This window comes from Colossoma macropomum, unplaced genomic scaffold, assembly GCF_904425465.1.
Source record: "Colossoma macropomum unplaced genomic scaffold, Colossoma_macropomum, whole genome shotgun sequence".
NCBI lineage: Eukaryota > Metazoa > Chordata > Actinopteri > Characiformes > Serrasalmidae > Colossoma > Colossoma macropomum.
This window is the reverse complement of record NW_023494786.1, coordinates 16342050-16368807: the sequence shown is the minus strand read 5'-3', so window position 1 is coordinate 16368807 and position 26758 is coordinate 16342050. Positions and strand designations below refer to the sequence as shown.

The 26758-nt window shown below is 41.3% G+C and overlaps 2 protein-coding genes and 1 long non-coding RNA gene across 8 annotated transcripts in view; 2 read left to right on the top strand and 1 right to left on the bottom strand.

Annotated features, from left to right (window-relative positions):
• The window catches only part of bcas3 (BCAS3 microtubule associated cell migration factor), a 296779-nt gene extending 293908 nt beyond the window's left edge, over positions 1–2871 (top strand). For 2 of the 3 annotated variants that reach the window (XM_036562319.1, XM_036562331.1), the window contains one exon: positions 815–2871. In XM_036562319.1, coding sequence (XP_036418212.1) covers positions 815–966 — 152 coding nt within the window. In that variant the 3' untranslated portion in view covers positions 967–2871. The remainder of the gene's footprint in view (positions 1–814) is intronic. The other variant, XM_036562324.1, reaches the window with a different exon arrangement.
• On the bottom strand, positions 2835–11180 carry LOC118801930. Of its 4 annotated transcripts, none has more exons than XR_005006597.1 (3): positions 6608–11180; positions 3518–3691; positions 2835–3315 (listed from the first exon to the last, which is right to left on the bottom strand). It is a non-coding gene; the product is annotated as an uncharacterized LOC118801930 (long non-coding RNA). The 4 variants fall into 4 exon arrangements; XR_005006595.1 differs by having other exon boundaries at positions 2835–3691; positions 6608–6720; positions 8073–11180; XR_005006594.1 differs by having other exon boundaries at positions 2835–3691; positions 6608–8249; positions 10616–11180.
• An 808-nt stretch (positions 11181–11988) lies between these two features.
• On the top strand, positions 11989–19670 carry tbx2b (T-box transcription factor 2b). Its single transcript, XM_036562308.1, has 7 exons — positions 11989–12347; positions 13262–13529; positions 14524–14670; positions 15774–15850; positions 16010–16182; positions 17069–17676; positions 18181–19670. Exons 1-7 carry the CDS (start codon positions 11989–11991, stop codon positions 18619–18621), a joined length of 2073 nt encoding a protein of 690 aa, XP_036418201.1. The 3' UTR covers positions 18622–19670.
• The last annotated feature ends 7088 nt before the right edge of the window (positions 19671–26758 follow it).

The window sequence follows — 26758 nt, the reverse complement described above, 5'->3', positions numbered from 1 at the left end:
CAGATGTCAGGAAAACAGGGTGCTTTATATTCATGTACACAAAGTGGTTCCCATAAATCAGTTCGACAATCTCAATCTAATGGGATCTGAATTTTCTTATTGAATTGTAGAACATACACAAAAACAATTGCTGCACCTTCTCTCAAAATCAGTCGTAATTCATTTTTACATGACCCTCTTTATCCCTCAGAATTAAACTGTTTTTGTCACTGTGCCTTTAAGACTGATATATGTAAATTATCTTTATTCTGATTGGCTTGCCTTGTATTGTGCCTCTTTCTTAAAGCACTCTGGACCAAAACACTCTTCATAACCTCAGTGTGAATGAGCAGAGCTAGACTGAATAGGCAAAGACTTGTAAATATGTAATTTTTAGTGACTTCACAAAAGTAGTTCAAAAACAGGCTGCTTTTGCATCTTAGTTTCCATATATGATCTGTGTGGACTGAGGAGTGAATGGTACATTTTATAACTTAATGTTTACATGCTACATCAACCTCTTTTGTTTTCAGAAAGTGAGGAAATGTTAGTTTTTCATGATTTAATTCATTTGTGAAAGTGCCTTTGCAACTTTATGCTGACATTCAAGAGACCAAAGCATTAATGCACTTCTCAGTAGCTTAGTAGCTTTTCACAAATCCTTCTTGGTACGTTTATACACTTTTTGTGCTGAAACATATGCTCACATTTGACTGTATTCAACAAAGCCAAATATGTTCAGTAATGCAGTGCCCTTGTTTTTGCAGACATACTCACGTTTCTGTTCTCTGCCCCCCTGCCCCCCTTTCTCCGTATGTTGTGTTCTTTGTTTCAGCAGAGCTGCAGAGAGAGGGGAGCATAGAGACGCTCAGCAACAGCTCCGGTTCCACCAGCGGCAGCATTCCTCGCAACTTCGAAGGCTACCGGTCCCCTCTCCCCACCAACGAGAGCCAGCCGCTCAGCCTGTACCCCACCGCCTTCCCCTAAACATAGTCCTCACCTCCCGTCCCATTACAGAGGCTTCCCTTGCTCCTCCAGCCATGCCTGGATCGGTTGTTGTGGTGTGCAGTGTTGGCTCTTTCCTTCAACCAAACCAGCCCTCTAGTGATGAAGAGTGAAAAATCCTCTTAAACTCAACTTGGAGAGAAGACGAGACCTGCACGCAGGTGTTCACTGAACGACTGACTTGATTCTGACTTGTATTACAAACATGGTTAGTGTGATGCAGCTTGTGTGGGATAGAGAGAGAGAATGTGAGAGAGAGTGACACATTGATATATTTAATATAAAGGCTGTCATTTTGCCCCTTCTCTTAAACATATGACATGAATTCATTCAGAAATCTTCTTCGTGTGTACAAATGTACATTCGTGTGCCAATACATACATGGGTTTTTGGTTTGTATTCATGCAGTAGCTTTGTGTGTGTTGTTATTCAACACGTTGTATGTGTCTTGATTACGTTTCAGTAGATATGTTTAAGTTTTGAGGTCATGAAACATTACATTTTATCCAGTTCTTTGATTGCAGTCATAGTTTCAGAGTTTCTGGATCCCACTGAAATGGAGTCTTCACATCATGTTTATTTACAATATTTGTGTTAAAAGCAAAAGTCATTTGAAGACTGAAAAACACATTTATTTCTGATCATTAGACAAGTCAAATAGAATATTTGAAATCTGTTTTAGAAGACATTCACCGTGATAATATTTAATATCATTTGCTTAGATTACTGCCATTGACAAATACGTTGCATTATAAAGTTTGTTTCAAGTCTAGAAGTCATACATACAGTTTTATGTCACACTTTAAATTATTTTCCACATATTTGATTCAGATTTGAACCTGTTACTACATTTTTTTTCCATTTTGGCTTTAAAAAAATATCTAGTTTCTAGTTTGCATGGAGTATGTCCTACATTGCCTTTTAAATTTGCTGCAGATTTTAAATTTGTTTCCTCGAGAAGGAACATAGATTAGCATTATGTTCTCTTCATCTTTCAAGAAATGCTTTTGTGGATGTTGAGTGAATGTTATTTAGTCAATCTTCTGCTTAAACCTCTTTATCCAGGCAACTGTTGATGCGTGTGAGATGTCTGCCCACTGCCTGTAAGGTTATATATTTAGAGAGAAGTAATAATTGTGTAGCAAATCTCTCTCACATGCTGTTATATATCAGTCTTGCTCTTTATGACTTTCTCTTCAACTCAACTGGACAAGTGTAAAGGAACTGCATTGATATTGATGTAACAGCTATCAGCTCGGCTTGTAGCTTAAAGACTTGAAGGCTATTATAGTTGCGTTGGTCAGCGTAGTGCATGTAGCAAACGTGAGGTGCATGTGATGAGGATGGATTTTCGACCAGCTCTCTGAATGATTTACAAAGGGCAAAATTGGCATGACTGTATCTCCGTGAATTCATTGCACATGCTTTTTATGGACTGTAATACGCTTTTGTAAAACTCTGAATTAATCCTATTGTTGAATATAAATCTGTGCGATTGAGATCTGCTGGGTGTCCATTGGTTTGTATCTGTTTACTCGAAAAGATGAGCATTATATCTGTTTACAGGTATCAACAAATCATCATTTTTTAAAAATATAGAAATCCAGAGGCTAAATATGCTGGGCTTCAATCTGTCTAATCACTTTAAAGGCTGTAAGTTAAAGTTTCAGAACTGGTTCTGGTGTCCTCTTAATTCCAAAAACCTCAGCAGGTAACCAGTGATTAAGTTCTTTTATTGTTTCATCTTACATTTACTGTGTTATGTGACCATGTAATTTATAATGTAACACAAGACATTAGGCATGTTTTTAGTTCTGGAGGTTAAATCAGTTGCAATGCTCTTTTATTCAGTTCTCTAATAAATATTATAAATAATGAAGACTAAAATGAATTTGGTTGAATTGCATCAATATTATATGCTGGTAAAAAGACTTTTCCTTATTCATAATTCATAACTTTGTTCATTCACAACCTTACCTGAATCAGCCTGCCAGCAGACAAAACCAGAAACAGAGCCAGTATTGTACCGTCACAGTCATCTTTAATGATGAGAATCATATAAACACAGACATACAGTTCAGAGGATTGTTTCTGTCACTGTTCGTACTGATTTACTGCTTGGTAAGGTGGGAAATGTGTAAACCATTCTTAATTTCCTACTTATTAACTTACTCTGTGGTTTTTAATGTGTTGCGATTTTTTCATCTGATTACATAATAAGAGAAATCATACTTAACTGTGTGAAACATTTAAGCAACACAAGAAGATGAACTGCAAATGCTTAGAAAATGACGCTGTCTTTTCTCCAGGAAGATGCAGGATTCAGCAGAGCTTCAGGAAACATTGTTTTTGGTAATAAAAAAAATAAAAAATTAAGTTAAACTACAAAAAGTCAAAGCACATCCAAATACTATTGTAAGCATTTTATTTCACCCCTGATAGATTCAGGAGATGCTGGGCAAAACCCTCTGCACCTGCTCACTGCGGAAGAGTAGGTGGGATAAATGGGAAAAGGGAACCTGTTTAATCTCACCTTTCTCCAGATTTCTTTCCAAGATGAATTATCGTGTACATACACTTGCTCAGGCCCCCTTTCAGCCTGGGCCGTATGCCGTGTGCCTGCTGGATGCTGGGCAGCTCCTTGGGAAGTAATTTGCAGACTGAATGAAGTTAGGTTCTCTCTCCTGATAAAAGCCATCACGTCTGCCTATAATGACCAACAGCAGACGGATTGGTCGTTAGTGAGAGATGGGCTTCTTTATTCTCAAACTGGAGCATTTCTAGTCCAGTCACTGCCATCCTGATTTTGAAGGCAAGTTGAGGTGACCACTCTGAATCTTAGAGCCTTAAAATTTGATTGTTTTACATGAGCTCAATCCAGTCTGTAGTGAGGGGCTTGTTAAGGCTTGTTGGTGTTAAGCAAAGCCTCCAGTGGTCCAGTCCTCTGCTCTTACTGAGTCTGAATAGGAATTCAGCAGTCTGGGCTGGCACGCCTGCTCTCTACAGCAGTTAACAGAGCTGAATGGCAAATGAAGAGACTACAAAACAGTTTCACTTGAAGTGTCACCTACAGAAAACATGCGGAAAAGAACAAACAACATACTGGAAAAAACGGATTCTACCTCTGTAATTTCTCTCCAATGTTGAGTTTAACGTTTAATTTCTTAGAGACCAGCGAGACATGAACATTATCATGCGTCCTGACTTTGTTATTCTGTATGGATGACGGATGGTCTGTCAGGATGAATACCGCTAATATTTTGCGTACCTTTTTTTTTTTGCGCTTTAGCTCTTACTATCACTTTTGGTTATCAGTTTATATACGATACCTGTTGATATAAAAAAGTGCTGGATCGTTTCCCCCGCATTTTTTTCTTTTACACTCTAAGAAGTGATGTTTTAAATAACAACACACCGGCTTGTGTTACCCATTTTAACACTTTCTGTGTCGTATTGTTTTCTTATTTAACACATTCTGCGGTAAAAGTAACCCAAAATGTGTTATTCATAACTGAGTATAGAAATATTTCAGCACAAAATGTGTCGTTTCCGACTGAACACACTGATGTTTTCTGTTTCAGGAGTGTATAAATCTCCTAAACGTTCTGCAGTGTTTAAAATTCCCCGTTATAAGGCAGCTTTTTAAATACGAGTGTTTTCGTTTGGAGCTGTGAACGCAGCTCAAAATAAATTCATTAAAAATTCATTATAAATTTAAAAAGCCTCAGTTCGGTAAAAGGAGCTAATTTCAAAGACGACACACGTCATATTTTACAATCGTCCTCCTGAATAAGCGCCTTAATGTGTTTAAATATTCGATACTTACATTTAAAGTATATTTATTTACCAACTTCAAACACAAGCAAAAAAGAGTAAAAGGGGTAAATAATACTGAATAGTATTTTTATCGTTTAGAATTTAAATATAATGAACTGATTCAACCAGCCTATAAAAAGAGGCACATATCATGTCGCTTCAGGCAGCTTTATAAACGTGTTGGTCAGTGCATAATATTCAATAACCAAAAAGGAAAAAAAAGATAAAACGAAATAAATAAACAACTCAGAGTGAATAAACAGCACAGCTCAATCATCATCATCTGTCAGTTACACTAAAGGTGTTAATCATAATCCAGATCCAACCGCGGTGTGAAGTGAGGTGATAAAGAGGGCTGTGTCGACACTAACGTCGTGCTGATGTAACGTCGGCTGTTTTTAAGGTCAACAGGAGAGAGTTCAGTTTGATTAACTTATCTTAAAGACAGAAGCGCTGATCCTCAGCGGACTGACCGAAACCACGTGTCTTTACAGACACCGAGCGGACAGTAAAACTGCCAGACTTAGTCTCACAGTCTGATCCGGATCATCAGCAGAGAGTCTTTTCAAATGGCAAATGGCACCGGCTATTTTTCACCCATAAATGCATCTGTGTAGCCTGTTTATTAATGTCCGCTGTTAAAGGGGGGAGATGAGAGCGCAGGCGGCGACTCAACCTTCCTCTGTGGAGGAGAGCTTCACTCATCCTGTCCGAGAAAAGGCTACTACTGCCTGAGGATAAGCTCATAATCAGCAGCCCGCAAAGAGGACAACATCAGGATGTTACAGTTCCCAAAGACCTTCCGTCACTTTGTCTTTTCAAACATCTACCGCGATGTAATAAATCAGTTTGGGTTTAACAGACAGACTTAAGCGCTCTAATCGCTTTAACTCTTCAGCGTTTGACTTTCTGAAACGCTCCTGATGCGTATTGTTCAGAAACGGAACATTACCGAAAACATGACAGTCACAACAAGAGACCGTATCAATAAGTGACTATTTAAATGTTGTTTCTTTCTCATCAGGCGACTCCGCGTCTGAAGGAAGCAGAAGAAAGAAAGCAGAGCACTTGTTGCATTTAAATACACAAAGCGTGGTCAGTGAAGAGGAAAGGACGAGGTCAGCTTCCAGCCTAAAGGCCAGAGACTAGAGAGGGATTACAGAGCACACGGGAAACAAAGGAAACACGTAAACCTAATGAGATCTTTTCTTCTCTTTCTTTTTTCTGTGTCGCTGGAAATGAAATATTTGACAGAACTGCTGTAACCTACACTCTGTATTAGCACTAGTGAAACTAAATAAGTAACCAGACTGCCTTAAAATCCCGACTTCATTCAACCTCTAATTGTATGTAACTAATAACAATAATCAGTGTTTTATGTTCTGTCAACTTATTATGAGATGTTCAGTAAAATAAAATATTAAGGCGGGTTACTTTAAAACACCAGCGATTTTTACAGAAACTACAGAATCCATTTACAGAGCTACACGTAATTACACAACTAAGGTTTTAACTGCGGTCATTAATTCATGCCTGTCTATATTTACAGCTTATATAATGTCGTTGTATTAGTCTTGCATTAATCCTAGTAACTCCATCACACCTGCACTATTACTGTCGCACTAATTTAGTATTAATGTTGCCTTAATTCTCTGAATCAGTGGAGACATGTACGTCACTCTTCATTAAAAAATAAGATTTGATAGTTCAGAACACTACAGTCCTACCTTCAGAACAAAGCATGCACACATCGTAATGTTAAATAAATAAACAAATACATAAATCTGTATGTGTAGCATTTGGTCACCTGCGTGGAAGAAGCCCTGTGTCGGCTTTACTGATGGGCTGAGCGGTGGCACAGTGTGGTATGAAGGGAATCCCCCCATTCCCGAGGGTCATTAGAGCGCCCCCACCTGTTACCTGCGGGAAAAAGGTGTGACTTCATCACTGTGAACATCAGTAACGTAAACCTTGACATGGGATCAAATTAAAGTCTCCATCAGAAACACCTGTAAATCTATATAGTAGCACCGTGTACTTTAAATCACTCTGAAAATAGAGCTCTTTAAAACGGTTCTTTGGTAAAAATGGTTCTATACAGCACTAAAAAGGGTTCCACCATTGTTACGAGTCAGAGAACCCTTTTTGCTGAGAGAGCAGAGCTATTCAGAATATTCCTAAGTAGTGTGTGTTGGCAGCCTTTTACAAGTTTATTAAAGTAGAAGACATTTTTCACATACAAATACGAAACTACACGAAGCGATTATTTTATCAGACAGTCTCGTTAGAGAGTCCGTAATATCTAATATGGAAAATGAAATATGTTGCGTGCGCTCGCGCGGTGCGTCCGTTGGTGCGCGCGTGCATGTGTGAAGGAGAGCCAGAGGAATAACTACATGTTGATTCCGCTGTTATTTCCATTTGTGGTCTGCGAGGCTGCTATTGGCTCGCGCGTGAAGAGCTGTTACCTCAGCAGATTAGTGCTTTCTACAAAAAGCAAAGAGCGCAGATTAAATCAGATGCTTTACCGGAGAATAAGGAAATCTAGAGAATTATACGCTGGGTGCGCATGGATGGGCTGAATGAAGTAGTGAGCTGGGCAGAGAGGAGGAGGAGGAGGAGGAGGAGGAGGAGGAGAAGAGGAGGAGGAGAGGAGAGGAGGAGTGGGGGCTGGTGGCTGTACATGTGACAAGGGGAAATATGAGGGACTTTGACAGGTCTTAAACGGTCTGGCGCCAATGCCTCAGTCTACTGGCTAAATATAGCAGGAGAGATGATGCAGAGGTTTGGGTAGAGATGGCGAAAAGATGGAAAAAGGGGGCAACAATGTACAAGAAAAAAAAGGCGGAAAGGAAAGCGACCCTTTAATAAGCGATACGAGCCTATTGTGTTTTAGTGACATCAGTCTGATATGATGATAGTAAAAACCTGTATGATGTTTTATAAAAATGTTATTTCATACGTAAGCCTAAAATGCGTTGTTAAACCATCAGACAAAGGGCTCAATGAGGACCTGACTGACCCGAGCAAATAATGCATAAAGAACCCCGATATTATTTGTTAAATACTAAATTAAAAAAAAAAACAGTGATGCATTGAATTTACTTGGTTCCAATTTGTATTTCCACATGAAAATAATGTACTACACCAACACAAACAAAGCCAAATGTAAGTAAACAGAAAGACAAGTTATGCTGATGTAATCCGTGTCAATGCATCACTCTGGATTTAAGTCTTCCTCCTCTAATTTTTCAGAGCACCACTTTATTTACCTGCTTCTCATCAGAAGGGTCGGAGCACCCCCCACACCCCCTCAGCTCTCCACTGCGGCGCTGCACTGAGAAGTTTCCTCCCAGCAGTAGGAGCAGCTCTGAAGCCCTGTGTGATAATGGCTCAGCGCTTGATTACATTCTTGTCGGTTTGGATGTGTGTCAGTGAGGATCTGGGCCCTAGGAAAAATAAATCGGACCTAATTGCTGGGACTCTGTTGATGTGATTAGTTCCTTAAGTATATACATGGAAAACCATTACCATTCCCATGTGTGCCTAATCTCTTTCCACTTCAGATCGCCCTCTGTCCAAGGTGAAGCCCGCAGATCAAACATAGACTATTGATCAGGCCCATTCAGAGGCTCTGTAGGTAAAACCCTTCACTGCGACTGTTCTCTAATAAGCAAATCACAACGGTGCCACCAGAGCCAGATCCCCCAACGACTATGAGCTGAAGATCGCAGACAGAAAGACAGCAGTCTTTATCATACAGCTCGACGTAAATAACGATAGCTTAAAATACGTTTTTTTTTTCCAGCTGCGAAGCAGTTTGAACGGCGCCCAAAAGCAACAGCAGGCTGCGGTAAATATTTACACGAGTGAGCCGCTCTTATACCATTTAAACTCAGCTTACTGACAGTCTCTGCAGTGGATCGCGCTACCAGCACAGCCCTATTACAGATTAATTACACCATGTTACAACATATCACAACGTTTACTCAAGGATAGTTTCACCTATTACAAAATAATAAAGATAATAAAGAAGAAAATAAAATGATTTGATTTTATCTTATTAAATTCATTACATTATTTTGGGATTTCTCTTTCTTTTACGTAGATTTCTGTTTTTATGTTTAATGTTTATTTATTCATTTTATTATTTACTTCAGTTTTGTTTAGCATGTAGGGGCATTCTACAAGAATACCATCTAAACATTTGCCAGACATTTTGTCAAAAAAAAGGAAAAAACAAAACAAAACAATTTTCCCACAGAAATCGTTTGAGGATATTAGACCTTCCCTCTGGTAAAATATGTAGCTGTTTATATTATTTTAACGATAAGATTTAATCTGTCTTTATTCTGCTGTGTGTATATCAGACATATATCTGTATAAGCGCACTCCTATTTTACTGGCCGCTCTGTCTCAGCTGTCTCAGTCCTCTACACGCTTTATACTCTTTGTTTGCGACTGAAAATGCTGCCGTTCAGCAACAGGTGTGCATGACTGAAACACTTCAGCCCCCTAATAAACTCCATTAAACACGAACATTTTCTACGGTGTATTTCACTGCACTGTTCAAAATAATACTGTTTTTTTTTACGTATTTTTTCCCTCTCTGAATATTTGGGTGAACTATTGTAATTATTTTTTCTAGTTTAAGCTAATTATTACACTTCCTTTCCTTTTTGTCTGACAAAGCTAGAAAACTAAATTTTTGATGTTCTAACATTTTGCACTGTTACAGACAGACTGCTCTGTTTGTTTCCTCATGCAGACCTACACGCATAGTAGGGCAGTGTTTAGAGATAAAGGTACCCTGCGGGGAGTTTTCGCGCGTGCAGCAAGAACCCAGTGAGAGTAAGAATGGGGCATGAAGGGTTAATGCAGGTTTCTGCATGTTTCAGTAGTGGGAGAATGGAACCCAACACTGAAATTCTGAAGATTCATCAACATGTTCAGTTTTAGCTGCGAACCGAGTCTTGACTTTTCATCCAAAAACACAGCCGTGATCCGGAGCCGCGGTCTGAAAGGTGCAGCGGTGGCAGCGGCGCTTTAAGAGGCTCTGTGGGCAAATATGAAGTGACAGGAGAAGGTTCTTATTGTGGTCCGCCTGCCGCCTGGAGCCCTTCAGCTACTCCACTACACACACACTCACACACACACCCCATGTCCCAGTGAAGGAAACCTGCAGCAGCCTGCATCTGTGACCATGTGTCCAAAGTGCACAGTAAATATTTAGTGAAGTCCCATCACACTTCAGCACTGCTGAACCCGTATGAGAAACAGCTAACACAAACACAATCATGAGGAAATATCTCCCTATATGAGAAACATCTGACGCGTTTAAAGCTACATCAGGAATTATTTTCCCATATGAGACATATCTGATATTAAATATATATAAAATTATATCAGAACATTTCTGCTTATATGAAAAACATTCAAGACAAACCAGAAAACATCTCACTGTGTGGGAAACGTCTAAATAATAAGAGAAATTATCTTTTGAGATTATCATTTGAGAAATATCAGGCACATGTGAAACCACATCAGAGATGATATCTCCGTATGGGAAATATCTGGCACATATATAGCGATTGAGAAATTATATCATCATTAAGAAAAAATATCTGACGTATAAAACCTGTTAGAAATTAATAATCTAAGTGGTTATTGCATTTTGAGTATTAGTATCAGTTTTATCTCTTGCACATGAAATAATGTAACCAGCTTCGTGTTTGTTGTTAACACTGAAACGTGCTAAAGCGGCGTTTTCCCTTTAAGAAAGTCGCTTCTTGAGAGCAAACAGTAAGAAACTCACCCGCTGATCTTTACTCCTTCCATCCTCGTGCTCTTGCAGGAGCTCTGCTGCTCCTCTGGAGGACTCAGCGGATCCCTGTCGAACTGAAACACTGAGCACGTTTAAAAAAAAAAAGAAAAGAAAAGAGGACAGTTTGATCATCTGGACGAGACTTATTAAAGATTAAGTCTGTGTTCTCAGACTCCACGGCTCTCGGCTCGAGTCGCTCCTGCGCGGAAGGGACGGCGGGATGTGTTCAGTGATCTAACTGGGGGCGAGCGGGACATTTTAACCACAGGCTCACGCTCGAAGCGCGTTCACGTGTTTGTAAACACGCGCGTCCGATGGCAACTGCTTTCCTCCAGCTCGAAACAAGTCTGCTGCTAAACGGGCGCTTTTTCTGAGGCGCTAGTTCATTTGCGGACTTGGCGGGTCCGCGCTGTGTTTACTGAGCAGATTAGAGAAATGAAAGCGCGCTCGTTAGCTCGGCTGCTCGTTGCGCGAGCTCCGCGGCGGATCTGGAGGTGAGGGGGTTTGGGGATCAGACAGCGCGCGGGGCAGGCGGCTGTCCCGTCCGCCGCCTTCAGCAGCCCTCCGCGCGCTGCCCGGCCTCCACGCGGGGGTGGGAGTTCCTCGAGCCGCGCTGTCATTGGTTAATATTTTATTCTGTTGACATGTTTTCTTACTGCTAATGCTTCCGACACCTTTCCCGTCCGCCCCCCTTCTCCTCCCCTCCCATTCACCCCCCCTCCCCCTTCTTCTCGGGCCTGGCCCGAGCTGTCAAAACCACGCCTATGGAGAGCCACAATTGGTCCAGAAAGCGTAAAATCAGCAATCAAGGGGGCTTGGTTCATTAGTGCTGGGAGCCCGAGCAGGAAGGACGTGGGAGAGAGAGTTGCACTCGGACAGAGCTGGATCTGAGCGCGTTCTCTTGGCTCGTGCTCGAAGCTCGGATGGGCATCAGCGTCGAAAAAGAGTGGTCTCGGTCGCTTTTTTACGAGGAGGACGGCTGCAGGGAGAGAAAAAAGGGGGATCCCCAAAATCTGCTCTGAAATCGTTGCTGCCTTCACTTTGACTGGTAATATTCGGAGTGTCCGCGGAGGCTGAAGCGGTGACCCCCCCTCTCCCCTCCTCTCTCTCCTCTTCTCTCTTCTCTTCTTCTCCTCTACCACTCCGCCTTTGCTCGCTTCTCCACGTCCCTTCGTCGATCCTTTTTCCACACTCTTTTTTGCACCACTGCGCTCGAAAAACCACGCCAGCCTTCCTCCCGCTCAGCTCAGCGAGACGACAGCGCGGCGCTGCTCCGCTGCTCTGGAATACGCGAGGAAAAGAGACACAAACAGCACAGCTCTAACTACCATCCCATTTCCCCTCGGCGAGTTTTGGATGCACCGATGAGAGATCCAGTCTTTTCGGGCACTGCCATGGCTTACCACCCTTTCCACGCTCACCGGCCCACCGACTTCCCCATGTCAGCGTTCCTGGCGGCCGCGCAGCCCTCCTTCTTCCCCGCGCTGGCTCTGCCTCCCGGCGCGCTCACCAAGCCCATTCCGGAGCACGCGCTGGCCGGGGCCGCCGAGCCGGGTCTCCATCCGGCCCTCAGCCACCATCAGGCGGCCCACCTCCGCAGCCTCAAGAGCCTCGAGCCCGAGGAGGAAGTGGAAGACGATCCCAAAGTTACACTGGAAGCCAAGGATCTATGGGACCAGTTCCACAAACTGGGAACAGAAATGGTTATTACGAAATCTGGCAGGTAAAGCTTCCTCTTTACAGCTTGGCTCGGGTTCATTTTAAATACTGCCATCATCTGGAATGAGTGGAGTTTATATATTATTAGTTCTGCCTTTATATTATCTCACATACCGCAGCAGAATTGCGTTCATTTTTAATTTCGTTCAGTGAACGCTTGTTTTGTTTAGGCCCAAAACAAGTCACTCTTCCACATTTGCCATTTTACTTGCTGTTAATTTTCCAATTGGTGTCCTATTATTAAGATCAGGCCTGAGAGAGATTACAAAGACACCTTGTGTGTGTGTGTAGCAGAATATTTCCTCGCGTGCTGAGTTTCTGCTTCACATTCGAACACATATAACGTGGACATAAGTCATCTGCTCCATTGTTAAGAAGCACGCTGAGTTTAGAAGCTTCAGTGTTGGATGTTGAATTGTTTTTACAGGCCTGTGTATTCACAGCCTACACAGTGACCCTGTCTGAATTCTCTCCGAGTAGAAAAACCTGCTCCTATAGCGGCCTGAGCTCAGAGAGAGGAACAGCTCGGGATTTTTAAACAAGCTGACACTTCTACAGATGTGCACTAGAGCAATTACTGTCCGATCAGAAATTCACTGAATATCCCAAGATTTAGATATATAATAAAACGTGTTTTTAAATTATTATTATTTAGGTCAGTAGTCTTAGTTCGTTCGAAAATGTGACTGAAAAAATAAAGAAATAAATAAACAAAACCTATCAGGTTCTCTTATGGCGATAATAAGCGCTTAAATATGTGAAGTGATTAGCCTGATTTATTGTGCTCGTGCTGTGTTCGGACGTTGGTTGGAACAGTAGAATAGTAAATTGTAGAATAGTAAAGTGTAATTATAATGTTATTAAAATGCGCTGAAGTCTAATACGCGTTAATAAACAATCGTCTTTCCCCCCTCACAGGAGAATGTTTCCACCCTTTAAGGTCCGAATTAACGGACTGGATAAAAAAGCCAAGTATATTTTGTTAATGGACATCGTGGCTGCCGACGACTGCCGCTATAAGTTCCACAACTCGCGCTGGATGGTGGCGGGCAAGGCCGACCCGGAGATGCCCAAGCGCATGTACATCCACCCGGACAGCCCTGCCACAGGAGAGCAGTGGATGGCCAAGTCTGTCACTTTTCATAAACTCAAGCTGACCAACAACATTTCGGACAAGCACGGATTTGTAAGTAGCCTGTTACTGCACGCTACGGGCTCAGATGCTTAAATATTTGTGGTTTGGAATTTTGACAGATATTTTGCACAAATATGGAGCTTCAGGCCATTTATTTGAAGGAAGTGTTGCTGTCACTGATTTCCCCAGTAGGTTACTGTGCTCACCGTTTCAGATTGGCTAAAGGGCTTGAATATCCTTATGGTAAAACTGGGCATATATTAGTATTATTATTTTTTTTTAATCGCAGACAGAATGTGATTGAGTCACTTTGGAGTTGTGAATAATCCTGGTTATTGTCAGCGGGGTTATGTAATCTGAACACTTCATCCTGAGTTTTTCTTGGCCCCTGCTGTATGGTATGGTTTGTGACAGAGGCGCAGAGCGCCGTGTGGTTCTGGAGGTGGAAAGCTACAGAAATCAGGTCAGGAGAGCGGAATAGATCTGGAATCGCAGTTTAATGAATGATCCAGGCTCTCCAAGACACCATAGAGGAAAAACTGTATTGAGCTGCCCGTCCTGAAGGCAGTGGGTCTTCAAGCATGTTTTAATGTGAAAATGGTGGCGGGTGTATTGGTTGTAGGACGCAGCCCTGCGCATAGCCTTATATGTGTATAGTCCAATGCAGCACGCGCCCACTGTGCCCTCCACCGTAAACAAATTCGGCAGGAAACATACACAATTTACATGCATGCCACACTCATTCGATAACTGTAAACTCAGATAGGAAGGCTCATAGTTTTTTCTCCTTTTGTCCACTGTTGCTGCCAAACTGTTTTTCAAGCTGTTCCATCGTGTTTAGGCCTTTCTCATCTGATTTCTACTACGGCTCCGCTTTTATTGGCCCAGTGTCATGTGACCATACAACCTAAAGTGTCAGCACGCTATTGTGAGCATTTGTAACTTTCTGCTCCGTGTAAGGAGTAAATGAGTGTTTTGTTTATGATTTAATACGTCGTGAAAATTAAACTGTCTCCTGTTCTCTCCTTCTCTGTTTTATTCCCAGACTATACTGAACTCCATGCATAAATACCAGCCTAGGTTCCATATTGTGAGGGCCAACGATATACTGAAGCTTCCCTACAGCACTTTCAGGACATATGTGTTTCCCGAGACCGAATTCATTGCTGTCACTGCCTATCAAAATGACAAGGTACGTAGCCCATATTTGCTTTAAAAAGGAACCAATTATTTGCAATGACAAGATTTGTCAGGTTGATGCCTGGATAAACTAGAATTCACGTTTGTGAGCGAACATTTCATCACTCGGTTGTACAGCTGCTCTTTTCTCACGACTCACGACTTTTCTCTTTTCAAGTAATTTAGATGCTTAAATGAAAGCAGTTCTACGTCTTTTTTAATGCGACTTTTGTTCTGTCTTGATTTTTTTCCCATTGCTTTCTTTTTAATATGACGTTATTTTAATATGGCCATTTCTTCACAGTCACTGTTTTTGCTGTTCATGCGGCTCCTGCTCATAGGGACTCTTCTCAATAAACACGGGAACATATGCTGTTCATCTATGTGCAGTTTGGCCGTTAGCATGCATCAGATCCTTTTCTATGGGCCGCTGGACCCTCAGCGCTCATATTAATTGCAGTCTGTGTCTGAGGGCCTACTGGGCTTGTTGCTATCGTAAACTTTATGGCATAGAGTCACAATCGATTAGCACGGCCTTAAACTCCGCGCTCTGTCCGGAGCCCCACACCTCAATCACAGCGGCTCACTCGCTCAGGTCTCACCTCTACCGCAAAAAATAGGAACGAAAGCGTGGACTGTGGAGCTTCACTCTTCCCAGCGGAATAACCTTATACTTAATTTAAGCCCCCTTATCTCCCGACTGAAAACAAAAACAGTGTCATCTAAACACTTTTTTATCCCACTTGTATATTAATTATTGATGTCGTCATTATTTGCCCCTTGCTGTTGGTTGTGTTCTGTATTGTCTACTAGCCTACTAGTCTGTGACAAATGGAAAATATTTACTCGAGAAATGTTCTCGGGGGGGTTGTTAATATGCCCTTACTCATCATTAAATATGCTTTAATAATTAAAATGCCACGGAGGCATCGTTTTAAAGCATTGTTTTTAGCAGCAGACTGAAGGGATAATTAGTCAAGGAAAGCAAAAGAACTTTTGTATGCCATTAAAGCACTGCGTGGAGTAATAATAATAATAATAATAATAATAATATAACAGAAATATAATTTTAATAATAATAATAATAATAATAACGTTTGTCTTTTTTGTCTCCAGATTACACAGCTGAAAATCGATAATAATCCATTTGCTAAAGGATTCAGAGACACAGGAAATGGAAGGAGAGAGAAAAGGTGAGCCTAAATCTCCTGTGTTAGCTTTATCCCACATTACTGCTTTAGTAAGATCGCATGTGATTCTTATTTTCTTTCTTTCCACTTAAGTCGTTTGTTTTCTATCAGGCCAGGCTGATGATCACTGACTTTGCGCTCTTGCTCGTGTCTGTACTCCAGGAAACAGTTAACTCTCCCTTCATTACACATGTATGAGATGGGTCAGTGTAAAGTGGACCGGGATGGTGGAGACTCTGATGCCTCCTCAGGAGAGCCTGCCAGCGGGAGAGAAACTGCCCACTCGCCCATCAGACCAGTGACCAGCCCACTGCCGTTCACTCGGAGCACCAGAGGTAGCCTTTCTTACTCACTGATCCTGCTGGCCAAAAAACACTCACACTAAATAAAAAAAAACCTACTGAAATGTAGAACTGGACTGCACTGAGGGCCACTCGGCCAGTGTTCACAGTGAGCTCTCCATTAGCTTATGTTTCATTTCTTGCAGTGAAAAATAACAGTCTGAATTAGCTGAATTAGCCTGCTGCTAAGTGAATTAAAATGTAATTTCCTCATCGATTTTAGAGCTGGCTCAACAAGTAAAACCCACATTTAGACTTAATCTCAGGCTTACTGTGGACATGAGGATATGCGCTAATAGCAGACTGAGCTGTTAGCCCACTTATAACCTTCTGAATATTCAGGCTCAGCTGTAACTGAATTATAGTTTTATAAAGAAAAACACTTTGTTCACTACGCTGTTATTTCAATCTGTCTTGAATATAAATGTATTTTACGTATATTTGTCAGTGATATTCTAATTGCTGCTATGCGCTAAGGCTAACCTGTTAGCTAAGTATGCTGCTAGCTATTTTCAGTGGAACTGCTTACAAAAATGAAATTACAAGGTTAAGATCATAAACATCGCTTGATTCGTTAAAAATGTTTTATTCATAAGAATTGCTTATATATTTAAAAATCACCTTGAATTGGGAAGAAATAAACTACACGTTCTCAATAAAGAAAAGTAAGGAACAAATTGGATCTTAACTGTGCAGAAAGTGTATATAATATTCGCAACTTCCCCAAATTACACATGTATCCCTCTGCTGTCTATGGACTTCAACTCATATTGCTGAATATTTTAACAACTGAAGTTACTTTACAGCAGTAAATAATACAAATTATTCGCTTATTATCTGAACATATGAATAGAAAACTTAACCATTTTTCTTCTCTCAGATGACAAAACCTGCAGTGACAGTGAGCATGAAACTGACCACCAGGAAGAACAGTGTGGCGAGTCAAGCAGTCCTGCTCCCAAGCCCCCTTCTCCGTTCAGCCCGAGGTGCGAGGAGCGGCCCAGAGAGAGGTCCAGCCTGGACAAGAAAGAGGACTACTCGGACTCGAGAAAGGCCAGCGACTCCATATTTAACATAAGCAGCGCAGACAAAGACAAGCTGGAGCACAAGCACAGGAAAGACTCCGAGTCGTCCAAGAAGGATGCGGACAGCGGAGGTCTGAGCGGGAGTAAAGAGAGCTTCTCCCCGCTCATGGTACAGACTGAGAGCCCCTCACATTTCGGAGCGGGACACCTGCAGAGCCTAGCGCTCTCGGGCCTGCACAGTCAACAGTTCTTTAACCCGCTGAACACCGGACAGCCCCTACTCTTCCACCCCGGACAGTTCGCCATGGCGCCCGGGGCGTTTTCAGCCATGGGCATGGGACATCTGCTGGCCTCTGTATCAGGAGCGAGTGGCTTGGAGAACGGCAGCGTGGCAGCGCAGGGGGCTGGAGCGACTCCCAGCCCCTTCCCCTTCCATCTGTCCCAGCACATGCTGGCCTCTCAGGTAAGACATTCCCATAATCATCATTTACAGTTCCCATCAGTGGCTCACGTGCTAAAACGTGATTATAATTGTCGACAAATGTTTGCAGTAGTGAGGGTGCAGCCGTGTGTCTGAGTTTATGGATAACACGTTGAGGGCTGTCAAACAGAATCAGGCTCTGGCAAGGACGTCCTTATGATTAGCTTGTGTGCAGACAGCTCAGAGACAGATCAGGTTTACCCTGCGAGCTCTGGCGTGGTTTAGATCCACAGGTAGGCTACAGGTGACATGTTCAATGGTGTGGATGGATACAGATCCATGTGTTTAGAGATGATATCCATACAGAAACTCCTCTGCATCACTTTTGACTGGTTTAAAGAGGTTTAAATCTGTGGAAAGATCTGCAGGAGTTTGATTGTACAGACATTTATTAACTCATTACCCAGTTTAAGTTCAGCTCTAAACTCCCACCTTCTCTAGCTCTTCCTTCCCACAGTAGTTTCTAACGCACGTCTCTTCTTCCAGGGCATTCCCATGCCACCCTTCGGCGGACTCTTCCCCTACCCGTACACGTACATGGCTGCTGCGGCTGCTGCGGCCTCTGCCCTGCCGGCCAGCTCCTCGGCCTCCTCGCTGTCCAGGAACCCGTTCCTGAGCGGCTCGAGGCACCGCCTGCGCTTCAGCCCCTACCAGCTGCCCGTGTCCATCCCTCAAAGCACAAACCTGCTGACCACCGGCCTGCCAGGCGGTCTCAACCCCTCGTCCGAGTCCTCCAAGTCCGGCAGCAGGGAGGCCAGTCCGGTGCCCGAGCAGCAGCAGGGCCACAAGGGCGGCTCTGGCCAGAGGAACGGCTCTCCAAAAACTCCGCTGAAGGAGTCCATCAACGAGCTGCAGAACATCCAGAGACTCGTGAGCGGCCTGGAGAGCCAGCGAGAGCCGTCCCCGAGCAGGGACTCACCCAAGTGATCAAGAGTCCCTAAACCTATCCAGGGCATGACTTGAATCGCCAGAGGATGTCATCAAGCCATTCTCTGATGGATGTTCGTGTACTCTTAAAAATACAAACAAAACCCGCATGGATGACCGCAGTGGCAATAGCAAAACAGGACAGGAGAAAAAAGAAACAACCAAAAATGACCCGTGGAGGACGAAACGAACTTGGTGCTCTTGTGGTGGAAAACTTGAAAAGAGCCAGAAAACGGCGCGAAGACAATCTCCCACAGCCCCTATCCTGACTGAGTCCATGCAAAACTTGCTGAAAACCTCATCAATCCGAGATTTCGCGAGACGAAAATTGCAGCATTTGTAGAACGGAAAATAATGACGGCTGACCACAGAACTGTGGAGATGAATGATGATTCAAATGACACTTTATGATCTCTAAATCAGCCAAGCTACATCCCCAGAAAACCAAACACTAAACACGAATAAATGAATAAATAAAACGGTATTAGAAAAGGGATTGAGGTGACAGTTAGTGGACAGTTTGTGATATCCGCCGGACAGCTGTACGTGAACTATTTAATGTAATTAAAAAGTAATTCTGTAAATAAGCTATAAGGATCCAAGAATATGCAAATTGGTATTAATTTATTCAAAGCTGTACATTTGCGTGTACATAATATTTAGAGTTTAACTCATTGCTTTTTTTTTGTCATTTTACATGAACGTACATTGTAAATGGAAGCTACTTAATAGCGCTTGTTGGGTTGGAGCAGATATTTCTATCTGTGATGCATTTTGCTGTTTAATCTGCCTGTGACACGGAACGGAAGTGTGTGCCATCGCTGCGCAGTGGCTGGAAGACCCTTAATGAGGGCAAGCTGGGCGCCTCAGGTGAATCTTCTCCAACACAGGCGAGCCACATTCCTCCTCCTGAACTGACTAAAGCCCACACAGCCCACAGGGACAGGCCTAGAGCTCAGTGTATGAACGTGTCGCATTTGCTGGTTGTCCGGATTTTTTTTTCTGTTGTTGGATTCTCTCACAGTTTCAATAAAAATGTGTTGAAATAATTGCCTGTGGCAGCTTTGTTATGGACTAGCTTTGCTGGAGATTAGACCACCGAGCGTAGACCAAACAATCCATATCAAACAGCACTTTAACAATGTGAGGAGCGGTCGACAGCTTTAGCTGGTCAGGTTAGCATTGCTGCGTCCTCCTATTTAAAACAATGTACACTGTGACGTGCTCGTGACTCGGGCTTTGTAGGCCTCTGGGGAGAAATTTAAACTCTCACAAAGTTTGCGGTTATCAAGTACATGTGAAACCGCGTCCGGGAGTCTTATTATGACTAATATTATGCTCGAGTTTACATTGTCAGCTCTCCTCTGTAGACTCCGCTCTAGCCTGTGCTAGTCTGCACAGAGCTCCTTCAGGCCAGCCAAGCATAAATAACAAGACGCAGACTAGAGCGCCCTCTGTCGGCCACGTGCTTACTCTCAAGTTACAATGACCTCATATAATTGCAGACACGTTATTATTTTCTGTTACGTTTGAATTAATTAAAGCTTAGATTCTTAGGCAGATGGCTTGTAGAAGACAGTACTTACTTTCTGAAGGCGGAACTACATTGTAAAGATCTGAACCTTTAGATCATTTTAATATAAAGTCTGCAAAATAGCTGTTTACCAAATATGTACACTTTTCAAAAAATACCTCGTCCTTTTCCAGTTCGAGAATCTGTAACAACAACAACAACAACAACAACAACAACAACAATAATAATAATAATAATAATAATAATAATAATATAAACAAAAGGGGTTGTTGTGCATGTTGAGTAGACTAATGTTTAGAAATGGTTTATCAGCGCTTCCTATCTTTATTCCCATCGTTTCCTGTCCATTGTTTCTTGACGACTTATGCATTCAGAATTATAACGCATATTTAAAGACTCTATAACAGCAAGCACACAGTCACACGCAGGACGAAAAGATGTGCTTGAGAGAGTGTGTGTATGTGTGTGTGTGTGTGTGTGTGTGTGTGAGAGAGAGAGAGAGAGAGAGACAGAGAGAGAAGAGCTGGCGGGGGAGCAGTGCAGGGAAAGTTTGTTGTCATGTGAAAGGGTTAAGCCGTGCTGCATGGCCTGATGGGAGCCTGGCCGCCTCAGTGCCCGGTCAGCAGACAGGCCTTTGTCCAGCCTGCGGCGCCTGTCGCCTGCCTGCCGGCCACTGCGCCTCCCCACACCCGAGACTCGTAGCTCCTAATTAGAGATCCCCCTCTTGTGTCTGCGCTTTTCATTCCCTCGCAATGACCACAAGCCCCCGTTTTTATTAAGGGGCCATTGTTAAACACTGTTATCTTCAATTAACAGAGCGGGCAACTCGACCTTACTATTTGTCCAAACTAATCAGTCAATGAGCGATCAATAGGCAGCAGTGGAGGGGAGTGGTGCTCGCTGGCAGGCTGGGCTGTAGAGCCAGGGCTTTAATTCAGGGCCAGAGGACTGAGATACACCACAACTGAGAGAAAAAAATAATACTTCAGTGTAGCATCTCTCTCTCTCTCTCTCTCGCTCGCTCTCCACTCCTCACCCCCCCCTCTCTCTCTCTACCCCTCCTCCCCGTTGCATAGAAGACAAAATAAGCATTCATAAAGTGTGCTTTCTCACAGTATTGCTCTCAGTTCTTTATCTGCAAGCGGCTGAAACTGAACACTGAGCAGTCTGAAAATGTATGAAGCCACTGAGGGGTTGAGATGACTTCTTGCTGATATCACTTCATTCTCTACGACCCCCAAAATCCTGCTGCAAGAAAAGCAAAGCCAGTTTAAACCATGTGAGAACAGCTTACAGCCAAGTCAACTTCTGGAACACTAACTTTAATACTAATATGACCCACCATATTTATAAAGGTAATATAATAACTCAGAATCAGTGTTTAGGGTTGTGAGTAACAATATGACTGATGATGAGCCAAGTGTCCATGTGACACCTGTTGCAGATCTTTACTTTTCAGGTCATACAGTCTGATGGAGGTCAATCATTACAGACATTCAGACCCACAGATTCTCAGCTGATCACATAAGAGCACAATTATTTCTAAAAGTCTAAAAAAAAGTGACAAGCTGATTATACTGAAAAAGGCAATACACTGAATTGACTTGACTCAAACGTGTACATCATTTTCACATGAATAAAATATACTACATTAACACAATTACTGCTGAAAGTAAACAGAAAGGAAACATTGTTGTGTTGTTGTACTTTATTCATGTAGAGATGTACTTGATTCAAATGTGTACATTCGTGCATCGCCGTCTCATTGTAGAAGTCCAACATGTCACTCTTGTCAAAGTTAAAAGATAAAAATACATTAGTGATAAATTTCAGTCAAACAGTCAGAACCTACAACTCATTGATTCTAAGGGAAATCTCAGTCTCTGCAGTGTTTCACGCCTCTACCAAAGCTTGTCTACTAAAGGCAATAAAGCATAATTTCACACTTGAGAAGCCTGTAATCACAGGTTTTCAGACAGCCTGAGTTTCCAAAATAGATTGAAAACTATCCAGATTAAGAAAGACAGTCCATGTAGGTTGTTCAGCTCAGCTGAAGCTCCTTCACGGCATGTGCTGTTGGACATGGCCTCCTCATTTGTGAAGGACAGTGCAGAAGTGTGCAGAGAGGGGGCAGCTCTACACTCTTAAACGTGCCAAAAACAGCTCACTTAGTAAAGTCAAGGAAAAACCACTTCTGGTTCCCTAAAGAACCATGTTTGAAAAGGGATTTGAAAGTTTGAAGAACCTTTTAAAGAACCTGCACATAATATATAGGTTCTTTACTAATTTAAAGGCTCTTCCTGGAGCTGTTATATTATGCGGAGATTCTTTCTGGCACCTTTATTTTTACCAGTGTACATAGACCAGCCCCACTGTTCTCTACACACTACACTTTTACAATGAATTAACAATTTAATTAATTAACTAATTAATCAATAAAAAATGTGATAGAAAGGGTTCTCTGAGCAATGCCGTAACAGAGCCACTTTTGGTTGAAAAAGAGATTTGTGGGTGTAAAGACTCTTTACATAAAAGTTAAGCTATACCAATTTAAAAAAACTAGAAATGCTATTTTCATCCAAATACCCTGTTTACAGAAATGATTCTTAAACAAACAAACAAACAAAAACCCAAAAAAGGCTTTCAAGGGAACCAAAAGTTTATTAATCTATATCATGCAAAAAACCCTCTTTGGTATCTTTATTTCTAAGAGTGTACATGAACACCATTTTCCATATTTATATTACTGTATGGTATTGGAAGCTCTCACAGACTCTTAAAAATAAAGGTTCCTAACTGGTTCTTAACTTGGATGTACAATTAGAGCAAAACCCCCCAATTGGTTTAAGAACCTTAATGTTATGTGGAGGTTCTTTAAACTTTAAAAAGATTCTTCACCCATGCACACTTCATTTAGAACAAATGATTCTTTAACCGCTTAAAATCCCAGGCTTATTACATACCAAGGCTTATTATTTAGTAACTACAGGGACTTCAATGCAAACTGGCTGAGCTATTCTTAAGATATAGAAGTGTGTAATAAAATTTTGCGCCTGCCAGTGGGCTCTGGCCATCTTAGGGGTTATAGAGCCATCCATTGAAAGGTTCCTGAGAGAATCAAAAGTGATTCTTCCATTCTATCACATTTTAGCACCTTTATTTTTCAGACTGTATTGATTTACAAGGTAAATGCAACTTTTGTCTCTCAGACATAACACGCAATACCTAGGTTACCTCAGGAGATACATGAGTGGGAGAAGATCAGAGGTAAACATGCTTAAGGAGATATAATCTCAGGGCCGCCTTGGACAGGCTATTCTTCTCTATTGGAGCTTAAAGGTCAAGTCAGCACACAGCATATTTATAGAGTCACAAGTACTTGTGTCTTTATATATGTGTGCATGTGTGTAGAATAATCTAAAATCTGTTAAATTCAAACAAAGCAAAAGCAAACTCACTTCTGGCACAAACAAATCAAACGCTGCCAATATTTATCCAGTCTGCTATAAGAATCATGAGAAAAGTCATGTGTACAGCAAACTGATCCTCCAAGAGTAATACATTCCTAACACACTGCAGAATTTATACAGTTTATCTTTGAATAGGCCTTTTGTTCACACTGTAAGCATCAGGCAGACGTCCACATGTCTGCCTTTTAATGGTAGATAAATGCTGTAAACAAATGGTAATGGAATAGTATATAATTGCTGTTGTGCACTCACTCAGTATTCAGTACTGGGGCTATTGGTGATTATTGATATGCTACCACAGAAGGTGTAAACAGTCAAATGCAAAGCACATAGATTTATTAAAATCCTATAAAACAGGAACACAATGCAAACATGTTCCACTCAAAGCTTGACTTTATCTTCAAGAAGTGGACTGTTTTGAACAAAACTGGTCCGGGAATGAAGGAGCATTGAAATACTCACATCTACCACTAGGTGTCGCAATAATTTGCTCAAAAATATAAGCGCAGCTTTGGACATTTTAAATTATGGAAAAAATGTGTTTCTATACTGAATGTAATTTCAAAACGTTGGCTGTCAAAGTTAATGTACTGAATAAAAAGTGACAGCTGTTAAAGAAGCGACTAATAATGCAAGTGTGAAATAAGACAAAAATAATGAAAAATAATTAATAATTAATTAATTAAAGTTGAATTCCTGAATGACCCTAATGCAACTGAGAGTAACTTTTTTGTACAAAACAACAACAATACTACTACTACTAATAATAATAATTAATAATACTACTACTACTAATAATATTATGTCTCACCGAGGCACCATGATTTATACAGCTGGATTTGACAAAATGTGCAAATATATGCCTTCGTCATCAGCATCTTCATTGCTGTTGATGTTGCTGTGTGTTGGTTCTTCGTCTTCTCCTATTTATTTATTTATTAAGAATTTTTTATTTATTATCTAAAAAGAAGTACAACACACACCATCAACAACAATTTTATTTGTTTATCTATTTATTTAACAGCCGTCCCTTAGCAGTCCAGTGACATGTATCTAACATGAATGACAGGTGTGAGTAACTGAAGCTGTCAGTGGTGTGTGAGAGTGGAGGAGCAGGTCTGTGGATGCAGATGAAGAGGGATATGTAATTATGATCCAGAGGAAATCATTTGCTCTCCATAGTCGTCTCTCCCTCTGCTCAGGTCCTGCCACAGAGATGAACATGCACAGATGAAGAGATTACCAAAGACTAACAATCTGTGTCATGATGGACGAAGCACAGGGCCGGGGAGGGTACGAGACTAAACTAGCCGACTGTTCTCAAAACATACAATGCTGTCACACTTCAGAGGGGGCGGTGTGTGTGCATACGCAGGGCTGCATCACTGGGGTCTTTTATTAAAGCACTAATACATCACTATTTACTAATGGTCGCTCCCCTGTCTTTGGTTCTGTGCTGTTCTCTGATGATCAGTGTGCTAGCTGAGCCTTCAGATTTTTTTAACATGTAATATTTCTTTACATATTAGTAAAGCATTCGTTACTGCAAAAAATCCAGAACACCCTACAATCACTAAAGCAGATGACCGAGCATTGCTACAGTGACTGTTATATTCTGAAACTGAAACCACCTCCCCACTAAAAGCAACAGGATTGTAATGCAAAATACATCTTATTTAGTTTTCCTTATCAAAGAGCAAAGTGGTCTCTGTGCAAAGGCCAGCAAAATTATAATGATATTTGTATAACTCAAATGTCATGTGCAGCACTATGCCATGTGTTAAATAGCAGGTTATATTATGTCTGGATCTTGTTCCATGCTGCTATTACAAATATTTACAGAAACTGATGTTTGCAAAAACACATGTATAGTGGAAACTTTTGAATTAACATGCATTGAAATGGTTCCACCCTCTATTAACACACATACAATAAATGTACAGTGTAGTCAGTTACAAACATATGAAATTGTGTTGCAATGCACTGAAGCAATCAGGAAATCTTAAAATCTCTTATTTCACTGTGATTTTAGTTATATTGGTGGCCCTAAATGTGGCCTAAAACTGCCTAATAGTACTCAAATAGTTGAAACCTACAGATAAAATTTGTTGTACCACGTTATGGGTGTGAATGGTCTGCTAGATTATCCTGTGCCTCTACAGAAAGAAATGAGCGAGAAAATCAAAGAAGCAAGTGTACATGAATAAAACATCACCTGAAAACTAGACTGAGTGTCAACAATCATCATATAATCTACTGGTATATACAGTCGTATGCAAGAGTTTGGGTAATCCTGGTCAAACTACACCTATTGTTAATTTTCGAAGTGAAAATAAATAATTAATGCCATATTTAAGTGTGTTCTCTATAGAGATGTGTACTTATTTTCACTTACAAAATCAACAAAATGTAACTTTATCAGGGGCGCCCAAACTTTTGCATAAGACTGTGTATGTATTACATCACTGGAAGTTATGATTGTCAATTAAATCATTATACATTACATTTGTCTAACGACTAACAGTATTTCAAATATAGATATTTAGTATGTAGTTCTTCAAAATATGATTAGATTGTTTGGGGGAAAAAACATGCTTTTAGCAAAGCTGGACTAAATTCCTAATGCTTCACAACAGTGAGTCATCACAAGCATGTAACTGCTAAAACACACAACACAGATACTCAAAATAAATAGTCAAGCTATGTTAAAGGGCAGTCTTGTTCTGACACAATGATTTGGCTCCAAGAGAATTGTTTTTATACATAAGTAGTTAGAATTAGATAAGATAAATGAACAAACATGAAGTTGAAGTATAGAATTTTGATATTTTCTTTTTGGGCTTTTCATTTCTGGGCATGTGTGTTAGACTATTTTGGAACAATTTTACTTTAGGGAGTTCAGTCCCCTCCATTTAAGTGAGTGTTAAAATTAAATGTTACTCCTTAAACTTCCTTAAGGGCTCATATGTGGGTCCACACTTCAATTTAACTCACTCTCATAACTACATAACTTAATGAATCGCAAATCTTACGATTAATATCGGAACAATGAGCCTAGGGTTCAAGGTTAAAGCAGGGTTCAGGCTCAAGGGTTAAAGTGAGTTGTATAAAGGAGAATAAAGGAGCTGCATAA

Bases quoted from the DNA above. Each gene is read 5' to 3' on its own strand.
- tbx2b (XM_036562308.1), top strand. From the start codon at position 11,989: ATGAGAGATCCAGTCTTTTCGGGCACTGCCATGGCTTACCACCCTTTC. The intron at 16,183-17,068 runs GTAGCCTTTCTT...TTCTTCTCTCAG, and splicing joins GTTCACTCGGAGCACCAGAG to ATGACAAAACCTGCAGTGAC. The intron at 17,677-18,180 runs GTAAGACATTCC...CTCTTCTTCCAG, and splicing joins AGCACATGCTGGCCTCTCAG to GGCATTCCCATGCCACCCTT.